The following is a 10,810-nucleotide window of genomic DNA, read 5'->3' on the forward strand; positions in this document are numbered from 1 at the left end:
GCAAATATGGCAGAGGCATAATTATATAGAAAACATTTTGCAAACTAGGATATTTTGACATTCATGTTTGAACTGCTGTTGTGGAAAACGGGAGAACTGCTGATGACAAACTCCATGGCTCGGTGACAAATGGCTTGTGCTTCCACATTTTATCGTATTTAGGACATTCTGTGATTAGAAGCATAATATACCACTTTGTGAATGTGTTTTAATGTCAATAACTCATTATAACCTTAAATAATCATGTGTATCTATTGTTTGATGAAACTGGGCAGTGAAATGCCAAACAAATACTAAAAATTGGGATGTTTGCACATTCTGCCCACACCTCTGGGACCTTGTCTGGGCTTACCCTACCAACTTAGGGTGAACAAAGCAACCACGAGGAGATGATGGACTGAGTGCTGAAACTTTTCAGACACTCACCGCCAGTCACAGATCTGGGTTGAATCCATCATTGTTCTTTAGCTCACTTCGCCACCCTAGTCTATCAGTGTCCGCTTTGTGAGTGTGGTGTTTGAGCTATGTCTGCATGGATAATTTTCAAGGGTTAATAACAGGGTAGATGCATTCCTGATAAGTTGCTGCATGTTTTTAGATTTTCAGCGTGAGGGTGTGTATATTGCTGTCTAATATGGAGCATGAGTTTCTGAGATGACATAGGAGTATCAAACTGGGTGAGATATGATATCTTTCTGAAGGCAAGAGAAGCTGTTTTGATAAGAGGCTAGATAGTTTAGAGTATGTGAATGTGATTTGATGCCTGATGGCATGTGCTTGGGTGTTTTAGGTGTGTGATGGCATTTGGGAGTATCATAGTGTTTGTGGATGTATGATTATGTATGTCTGGTGATATGCTTGAGTGTCTGTCAGTGTGGGTGTCTGTTGTGCAATGGGGACTACATTGTTGAGTGTGGAATGGGCTTGTCAATGTGTGCAAGAATTTGATGGTGTACACTGAAGCTCCATTCTGCTTCAGTGTCTAGTTCCATTTGTCAGTAGCTGAGGATTATTTTGATGGTACAGTGAGTTGAAAGCACCATGCACAAACTGTCCCCTTCACTGCAGGTTACATCACAGTTAAATATTTACTCTTTCATTTACAGGGATTAAAAAGAATAAGGCAGCTTAGATTTTTTATTTTAATTCAGAACATTTGGAAGCCATGGCGCACATGACGAGGAAATCGAGTAAGGACTGCCATTGCAGTATATTTTACTATGTAGACCGATCAGTTGTGCTGCAAATTCATGTGGAAGTCACTTTTAATGCAACGGAGAAGACTTCAGAACTTTTATTAGGAGCCCGCTGTCACAGTGCCTTTGAAACATTTGACCTAGATGATGAAGGAACACCTACCAAGAAGAAAATGATTTATAAAGGGATCCTGGTCTTCTACAGTGAATGTAAGTGTCTTCAATATGTATGTTTCACGGTCCCCCTGTCACTTAAGTTTGCTTTTCAATATTGCTGAAATGCATATCAATACTAATAGCTAGGCTCAGTTACTGCTGAACCAGTTATGGCCATAGAATGCTATCTGGTTCGCCCTTTACACAATCTGTACATTGAAACACCAGTCTGCCCCTGATGATATCCAGTACCTTTCTTTTCGGTATCAAGTGAGAATAAATTTCACAAATGCAATGCTCCCTTTTCCACTTTGGCTCTACGTTGTTTAAAACAGTCATCTCATCTTATGGTAAATCACCTTTTCCTTTGCATTGAAGATCTGCTATTAAAGGTACATCAAATGAAGTCTTTTCTCCTCATGTCCCATCATGCAGGCCTCCATGCTGCACTTTCGATCCCTATATTTCTATTCCCTTGGCTTATTCCACCGACTCCCAAAATACTAGTGGCAGATATTCTACTCTGATCACAATCTCTCGTAAGCCCATTGGCGGCTATTACTGTAGCCAGTTCTGACAACCCTACTCCTATGTCCAAAAACCTCTTTCTGAGGTGTTACATGCCTGCCCACAGCTCCATACAAAATGACTACAAATTAAATACATAATGCAATGCAATACCTTACAAATATGTGACCTGATTTACAATTTGGTGGATGAGTACTCCATCCCAAACATTATGAATTACCCATCCACCTTATTACAAATGCATTGGGATGTGATGCACTTGCAATAAGGTAGAGAGGATCTGTCATGTACATTGGCATGTTCACTCCATTGAATATCAGAATACCATGGAGCAGCAACAGACTAATTGAGGGTCCATAGTTATTGTTCATTTTACACTGGGTACTCTAATCTCACCAGTTTCAGTGACAAGTATATTTACACAATAATAGGTCATACAAATAAGTACCGTATCGCAAGTCGTTTGCAAATAGGAACATTTTGAAAATGAATTCTTTTTTTTTATGTTACAGTCAAAAAACAATGTGCAGCTGTAAAAAAGACTATGGATGTGTTTATTAAAAAAAACAGTATGACTGTAGCACAGGATTTGGACAAGGAATTGGTACATATGGGTAACATTGAGACAAAAAAACTGTCTTCAAAGAAAAAAGATCGAGCTGCCAGTCCATTAAAAGAGATGGGTAACATTGAGACAAAAAAACTGTCTTCAAAGAAAAAAGATCGAGCTGCCAGTCCATTAAAAGAGCTTAAAGAAAATATGCCAGTTGTAGGAAGTCAGAAACCCAAAAATGATTTCAATGCTTTACAAAGGAAGAAATCAAAGATGGATAAATGCGAAATCGAAAATTCAAAACCTGCAACCAAAATGAAAAAGCAGCAATTCGCCAGAGGCATTAAGCAGCAACAGAAGGATGGCATTAAAAAGAAAAAAGTTGTTGTGACATTATTAAAGAAAAATACAACCAAAAAAACTAATTCAAAATGTGTAGATCCAATAATGCAAAGAATGTGTGAGCAATTTTCTGGATATAACTTTCAATTGCAACAGAGTGATATTTTACATACTTCTGTGACAACGAACTACACTGATCCGCCCCCAAAAACTCCAAACCAGACTAGAAATTCTATCTCAGAAAGCATTAACACTGGGCAACCTATTGCCCCATCAACCAGCACTGCACCTTCAGGAACACTACACTGTAGCCCTGTAACAACAAATCTGAATCATAGGCAACTAGCAGAGTGCAATAGCTTTACTTCTGTTCCACGAGCAGGCCAAACGCTTTCATTCAACCATTTGACCGCTAATGGAAAACCCAAACAACATCAAGTTTTGAGCAACCCAGGCCTACAAAAGTCAACTATAGAAAGACCGGATTACAGTAGACAGGGAGTTGGGAAACACAAAGATACAACTACTTCTGCTCTAGCGTCTAACAGTCTTTCTTTCATTCAACAAACCGTCCATCAGTCAGGAAGTATACATGGTTCTGCGAGGGACTCACTCAATATTGATAATCAATGTGCAGAATTAAATCAGACAGAATTACATTGCACCATGTCGTCGCCTACAATACCGTCACACAACAATTATTTATTGAATGCCTCAGAAGCTATGACATCTGTCTCCCCTTCAAGATATGTGCCAAGAGTCAATGACGAAACGACACAATATAGTGGATCAGAACCCACGATTCATAGCCAAAAAGATTGGCCCCTAGTTAATTCACATCCACTCCAACCATCACAAAGTAATACATCCTATCAATCATCTGTGCATCCAGAGAACCAACTTCAATCCTCTGTGCTGGCACAACAAATTAATTCTGAATACAGGCCACAGCAAATGCAAGAATCGCTAATTGCAACCATCAATAAATCCATTAACATAGCAAATGGTGAAGAAGATCAGATATGGGAGAATCTCGGTAATTGTCAATCTAATGAAGATGATTTTGACAACGATTATGAACTGTCTGACCACAGTGAGGCAAGACCTAACGTGTACCATAAAAAAGATCACAGAGAAACCAATAGAACAAATGTGCAAACAAATATAAATCATGCTAATGTGATAGCTGGTAAGTTTAAAGTCTTCTTTTGTATATGCCAACTTAAACTATCAAATGATTCATGAAATAAAAGCAATATACATTTAAATGTACATATATTTGCTTTTTTGCAGCACTTGGGATTGACCTAAAAGATCTCCCAGTGGTGACAAAGGCTATTAGAGGTCTCCTGAATATCCTTTCAGAAACTAATGTAAGTTTGTTCTTCGATAATTGTTCAGTTATTTGTATTGTATGCTTCCAGTTGCTGTTGTGAATTTAAAATTATATACGCCGAATTTTTAAAGTCATGTGTAGTGAATTTTCCACTTTGTTGTCCCCGCGCACTTATAGCATTTTACCCCCATTTCATTCCACCACCCTTACCACATTTTTTATCCTCCTGGATAGCTTATGGAGATTTATATGCAGAAGCAAACTGTGTAGTATTTTTATTTTATATTGGCATGTTCACTCCATTGAAGATCAGAATACCATGGAGCAGCAACAGACGAAAAACACTATAGCTATTTTTAAACCACTCAGCCCATGGTGTATGATGTCACCTGAAACTCAGTGTAAATTGTTCCTATATTGCCATTCTATCACCCCTGATATATTTATAAGTTCATATTCACCCATACAAAAAACTTGATATCAGTTTCATAAGATTAATATGTACATGGTGGTGTTGCATATCTCTCTATATTTACCTCTCTAAGGGCCAGATGTACAACCATAGCATTTAGCGACTCGCAAGTTGCGCGCAATTGCGAGTCGCACTTTGTGAGTCACTAAATACTAAGTTTGTGATTCCCAATGGGTTTGCAAATTGCATGCCTCATGAATATTCAAGAGGCACTCGCAATTTGCGACACCATTGGGAATGGCTGGATCTCCCAGCTATGGTGGCCTGCTGGGCTCCGCAAACCTCCATTTCTGAGACTACTTTTAAATGAAGTAGTTTAAAAAAAACAAAAACTAATGCAGCACGGGATGCATTTAACAAAAATGAAACATTTCTTTTTACATTTTTTTAATGGGAGGTAGTGTTGAGATTCCTATGGGTGTGGCACCAGCACTCGGATGATGCTCAAACTGTTATCAACGCATATTGTGGTTGCAAAACATTCTTACATAGGCCTTCGACTCGCTATTAGGAAGGGACGCCTTGGAACGTCTCTTTCTAATAGCAAATCGCAATTCCTATTTAGCGAGTCACAAAACAAATGCGACTCGCTAAATCGGGATTGTTACACTGCCCTATTACATTTTGCATGTGCAAACGGGTCACAAACCAGTTTGCGCATGCAAAATAGGGTCGTACATCTGGCCCTTTTTTTGCGCTCGCTCTCTTTCGCGCTCGCTCTCTTTTGCGCTCTCTCTCTCTCTTTCCCACGCGCTCTCTCTCTCTTTTGCGTGCTCTCTCTCTCTCTTTCGCGCTCTCTCTCTTTCGCGCTCTCTCTCTTTCGCGCTCGCTCTCTTTTGCGCTCTCTCTCTCTCTTTCGCGCGCTTGCTCTCTCTCTCTTTCGCGCTCTCTCTCTCTCTCTTTCGCGCTCTCTCTCTCTCTTTCGTGCTCTCTCTCTTTCGCGCTCTCTCGTGCTCTCTCTCTCTCTTTCGCGCTCTCTCTCTCTCTCTCTTTCGCGCTCTCTCTCTCTCTCGCGTTCTCTCTCTCTCTCTCTTTCGAGCGCTCTCTCTTTCGCTCTTACAAGAGTCTTTTTAAATGTTACTTGGGGCATTAAACAAGAGTTGTTGCACCCTACTGAGAAGACTCATGTTAATGTTAATTTCATATGAAGGCTAATTTCATGTGTTTGTATCTCTAATATCCATCTCCATTATTTCAATGTAGGAAGAAACGACCTCCGCTGAAGAGATGGGGAGTGCATTTTTAAAATACAGGCAAGGGCGACTTATACAACTCATTAAGGACCCCAAAAATCCTCTTCGATACAACGATATCTTGGTAGATGCTGGCCAACTTTATAGTTTAATTGCAAGAGCACCAACTTCAAGTGATCCTGGAGCATTTGTACTAAATCGCGTCATATCTATGGTATTCAACAATCAGGAATTGGCAAACAGCAAAGGAACTGGTCAAAGAAAGCATTCAAAGGATAGAGGCTTGAATGAAGAGAAAGTTTCTGCTGGCAGAGGTATGTTTGGATGTATTTTATATATTGAACTAGTTAACCTTAGTGTATTTCTTCTTTTCTATCCATTGAAAGTGTTTAAAGGATACTTGCCAATAGCAAAGTCCTGTGTGTACTCTACAAGAACCACCACCACTGAGGGGGATTGAGGGGAAATCAAAGGTAGTATTTTGAGTCAGTGGGGTGCAGGTGGTAAATGGAACTGTGAGGACACTGACTGAAGGATATGCTCATGACAGAAATCAATTGACCTGACTGTTCCCACCTATTAATGTATATTTTTCATGTATCCACTTTTATATTTATTCTACAGAATTTGTTTGGGCGCTTTGCAAGGAGCACCACTGGAAAGTCCCAAATAGTGACCAGCGTATCTTTAACAACAAGTGCACTAATGCAAGACGGACATTTTCACCACATCAAACTTTATAAGCTTTGGTAATATTTGTCACGTTTCTCTAAATCTAGTCTGATAATTTGATAGACAATTACTTTATTCAAATGTGATGCAGACACTTTCACCAAACATGTGCTTATAAACTTTGAATCATATAGCAATATATCTAAAAGTGAAAATGCCAAGAGATGGACCGGTTATATTTGTCACTTTTTAAAAATCTGTTCTGATAATTTGGTACACTATAACTCCATTCAAACATCTGATGTAGACATTTTTACTAATGTGGTTTACAATTGTTACATTGTAAATTCAACCAATCTGCAAGTTTCTTCTGTCAATAAAAAGTCATCTCACAGGTCACCTGCATCTCCTTCAGAACACAAGTTAATGGCAGAAAAGCCTTGTACAATGTGTTTAGCAAATTGTTTTTCTAAATTATACCATTAATAGAGTCTGGTGGAAAATCAACACAGGAGGAATTAGAACAGTTAAGCTTTTATCTGGTGACTAATTCAATTTTGCACAATTGTTCTTTTGGATAATATGAAAACAAACAAATGTTCCATACACATCATAAAATGTTTTCTGAATGTATGACTAATCAGTTTGTAACAGTCCGCTTATAATCATTGACTCAAAACATGTAACAAATAAAATTTAGTCTGAAAGGCCCATAAGGCATCATTAAGAGCCCTGTGCAAGCAATCAAATCAATCACATTACTATAAATTAATCGGAGTGAATGTAACTAGTCTTCAATTAACATTCACTTTAAATTCTGCTAGTCTTACTTGAGTCTTCACAATCATTGCAGTTAGTATTCAGGTATTGCTCACAAAGAATACCACTAGTCTTCAAACAGGGGTCACAATCAATGAGACTAGCCTTCATTTTGCTCTTTGAATAGCAGAAGAGCTGCAAATAAACCCTAACAGAATACTACTAAGCTTCAAATACTATTCTTCTAGAATACAACTGGTCTTCTTTTAGCAATCAATTGAAGTGTTCATCATGTATTTGAAGGGTAGTTGAGTAGAACTAGTATTCCCTCATTTGCATATTTCGGCTTGTGGGCATACTACTTAGTCTTCATGCATACTAAACGAATACTACATTTTAATAGTAAATGAATACCACTGTAAATACTGAAATCACACTAAATGAAGAGCTTCCATTTTGGTGAGGGTGGTTTTCCAGCAGAAAATCAATGCAATTGGTGTCACCCATCACTCAACAGAGGACCTTAACCCCTTGGGTGCCAGGCCTTTTCCCCCTCCTGTGCCTGGCGCTTCCTTAGCGGGTGGGTTTCATGACGTCATGGGCACAGAAGAGGTTAAGAAGCGATTGTACGATCTCCGGAAATGTGCCAAGGAGAGGGTGGCTGACCGGATGAAACAAGCCAGGAAGACAGGTGGGGGGACCTCAACTGCGCTTGCACCCACTGCATGAGAACAAATGGTGGAGTCCACTCTCCAGCCGGAGAGCGTCAGTGGCATCGGAGACGTGGACAGCTCAGCCACATGGTCCAACAGACAAGGTAAGATGCATGCCCAGCATGCTGTGCCCCCTCCCTAACCCCAATCCACCTGCATGAATCCCACTTTCAGACCATGTTTTGCCTAAAATCAGCAATGCATCATGGGAGATGTAGTCCCTATAAACTAATAGCACATCTGTCAGTCCACAAAAAGCATATGCATGTCACACAAATCAATGCATTAGCAAGCGGGGGACAGACAGCTAGATTGGCAGTCATGAAATTTATATGAAGGCAAATGCTGCCAGACAAGTGAGTAATAGTACATTCTGTATCCACAGGCGAAACATCGCAGAAGGCTGCAGAAGGGGAGACAGGAGAGGCTTCCAGGGAGCATATCACACTGGAGGAGGATGTTTTATCACCTGCTGGTGCCACACCACCATCACCAGTAGCTTCCATACTCGAATACTCACGGCTTGAGGCGTCCGGAGAATTGAGCGTGAAATTCACGATACAAAAATAGAGCAAGACACCGGGACCATTTTAATAGACTCACGACTAGTGAGGATGCCGCAAAAAACAGAACCCCTTGTGGGTTGGAAATATCACCACAATATAAAGAAAACATAAGGAAGGAACAGAGCCTTGATAGTGTCGGGGGACGATTTCCCATGTTAAGCGACGAAACACATGTCGGCTGCTGTGAAAGGATGATCTGAAGACTGAAGGATTAAAAAGGAAAATAAGAACAAAAACTTACTCTATGTGTTCAGATTTTTGCTTACATGATGCACGTTTAGATAATTCCTTTGGCAACATATTGTGTGCTGGGGTGTTTTCTTTAATCACCATCACCGCCACCACCGCCACCGCCACCATCACCCCCACCACCACCATCACTGCCACCACGTGCCAGGAGGTATACAGTGGGTAGTCTTCAGGTGATGAAGGGCACAGAGGATGAGAGTGAAGAACCAGAACCAATTGGGCCTGGCGGCGCAGGGTACGCCTTAATCTCCTGGGTTCTCCTGCTTCAGCTAACAGAGACACGGGGACACTCTGTCGGCGTAAAAGATCAGATTTTATTAGCTGCAGCTATTACAGTTGTCCTAGAAGTACACACGGTATGTTCTCAGGAGACTGCCACTTCACTCCGTGGCGCACAATCTTTTATAATACATAGGTGGCATATACATTAACAAAGAACACACCTAATACATACATAGAGAACCAATAAGGAAAGTTCAAAAACAGAACATGTCCAATAGAAAAGGTTGAAAAACAAAGATATCGAGTAACTCGAAGAAGCCTCTCCTCCAACTATGTTTGCCACCCCTCCCACAGGTTAAGGTATTAACATGTCTGTAGCTGGCTTGCAGGTGGCGAGATATGTTTGTGTGTTTTGGAGGACAGTTGTGAAACAAGAGAATACGAGCGGAGGACAGCGAAGGCCAGAAGATGAGATAAAGTCAGAAGAGAATAGTGTGAACCAACAGATAGTTAAGACAGGGATTAGAAAAACCAGACAGGGATTAGTGTACTCGGCCAGTCTTCTAACACCAGCTTTGTAAACAGAGGCACAAGGCTATTTTGACACAATATTGCAAGAAAAGCAGAAAAGACTTCGTTCGTCATGCTGCCTGAGTGAGGGCAACACAAAATGGCGGCGGAGCACAAAATGGCGGCTCAATGCGATCGTGATTGAAAATCGAATTTCCTCAGGCCCTCCTTTTGCCAGAACTCAGGCAAGATACACAGACTCATGTTAATCTGAGTCGATGTCGATGGCCATGAGGTCATCGAGCTGTTGCTGTAACATCATTCTAATATTCTCTGTTCTTTGTGTCTTAGGTTTTGGGATGCACATAGTAGCACAAAGGTCGCAGATGGCGGGACCACAGTGCATACAAAGACAACAAGAGAAAACTATGGCTAAAACCATACCAAGGAATGTTAGCACTTTCCAACCCCATTTGGACAGTAGTCCCCAAAACCATCCCAATAACGACCAATCTCCTTCGTCCTGATGAATCGACTCAGAGATTATATGAAATTTAGAGATGGCCTGGTATACTGTCGGAGCGTCATCAGGTATATAAATACAGCAACTCGATTTGATCAATTTACAGACTCCACCACGATCTGCAAGAATAACATCTAAGGCAACTCGGTTCTGTAAAGTCATAAGACGATCCGCCTGTAGTTCCGCTGTAATATTATTCAAAGCTCCTACAGTGATGTCTATGGTAGTCTCTACAACACGAACCAGTTGTCTCATATTCCTGCTGTTTGCCATAGGACACCAAAAAGGAAGAAATCCTTTTAGGATGTCTCCTCCCTCTTGACCTGCTGTGTCTTTGGAATCAATAATTCCTCTGCCATATCTGTTTTTATGGAAATTTGAAGAAGCAGTGTATGTAGGGGGAAGAAGAAAAGCTATATAGCAAGTTCCAGAAAAAACAGTCGGCAACCACGTATAGGCTCTATCGTGACAGATGAAATACGTGCCCTGAGATGGCACTAATGGCGGCGAATTCTGAGAGGAGTGGATATAAGTATGGGAACAAAAGCTTTTTCTCTGTTCGGGGTCAGTAGTTTGGCCATTTATTTGTAAACAGAAATTGCCTTGATGAGGTACAGTCCAAATTGGTGGAGACTTTCCTTGTTTAACCTTATCACTAAGGCTGGTGATGTAATGAGTGACATTCCACTTAGTGTATGCTTTTCTTTCATCGACAGCAATTTTGCTATTTTCCATAATTTTAGCCATAGCTACCATTCCCTTTATCAATGAACTATGACTGAAATCTGGACCACCAATATAAGAACTGACAGGTCGTTTA

General features: G+C 40.5%; 1 protein-coding gene across 2 annotated transcripts; it reads left to right on the top strand.

Moving 5' to 3' along the window:
* The first annotated feature begins 1,112 nt into the window (after positions 1 to 1,112).
* LOC146784462 (uncharacterized) lies at positions 1,113 to 6,702 on the top strand. Of its 2 annotated transcripts, none has more exons than XM_085635212.1 (4): positions 1,113 to 1,406; positions 4,069 to 4,148; positions 5,787 to 6,090; positions 6,401 to 6,700. In XM_085635212.1, exons 1-4 carry the CDS (start codon positions 1,166 to 1,168, stop codon positions 6,517 to 6,519), a joined length of 744 nt encoding a protein of 247 aa, XP_085491338.1. In that variant the 5' UTR covers positions 1,113 to 1,165; the 3' UTR covers positions 6,520 to 6,700. The 2 variants fall into 2 exon arrangements, with proteins under 2 accessions (XP_085491338.1, XP_085491337.1); XM_085635211.1 differs by lacking the exon at positions 1,113 to 1,406 and adding an exon at positions 2,964 to 3,964 and having other exon boundaries at positions 6,401 to 6,702.
* Positions 6,703 to 10,810: the final 4,108 nt, after the last annotated feature.

The sequence above is a fragment of the Triturus cristatus genome, chromosome 11 (assembly GCF_964204655.1).
Source record: "Triturus cristatus chromosome 11, aTriCri1.1, whole genome shotgun sequence".
Taxonomy (NCBI): Eukaryota; Metazoa; Chordata; class Amphibia; order Caudata; family Salamandridae; genus Triturus; species Triturus cristatus.

Bases quoted from the DNA above. Each gene is read 5' to 3' on its own strand.
- LOC146784462 (XM_085635211.1), top strand. From the start codon at position 3,442: ATGTCGTCGCCTACAATACCGTCACACAACAATTATTTATTGAATGCC. The intron at 4,149-5,786 runs GTAAGTTTGTTC...ATTTCAATGTAG, and splicing joins ATATCCTTTCAGAAACTAAT to GAAGAAACGACCTCCGCTGA. The intron at 6,091-6,400 runs GTATGTTTGGAT...TTTATTCTACAG, and splicing joins GAAAGTTTCTGCTGGCAGAG to AATTTGTTTGGGCGCTTTGC.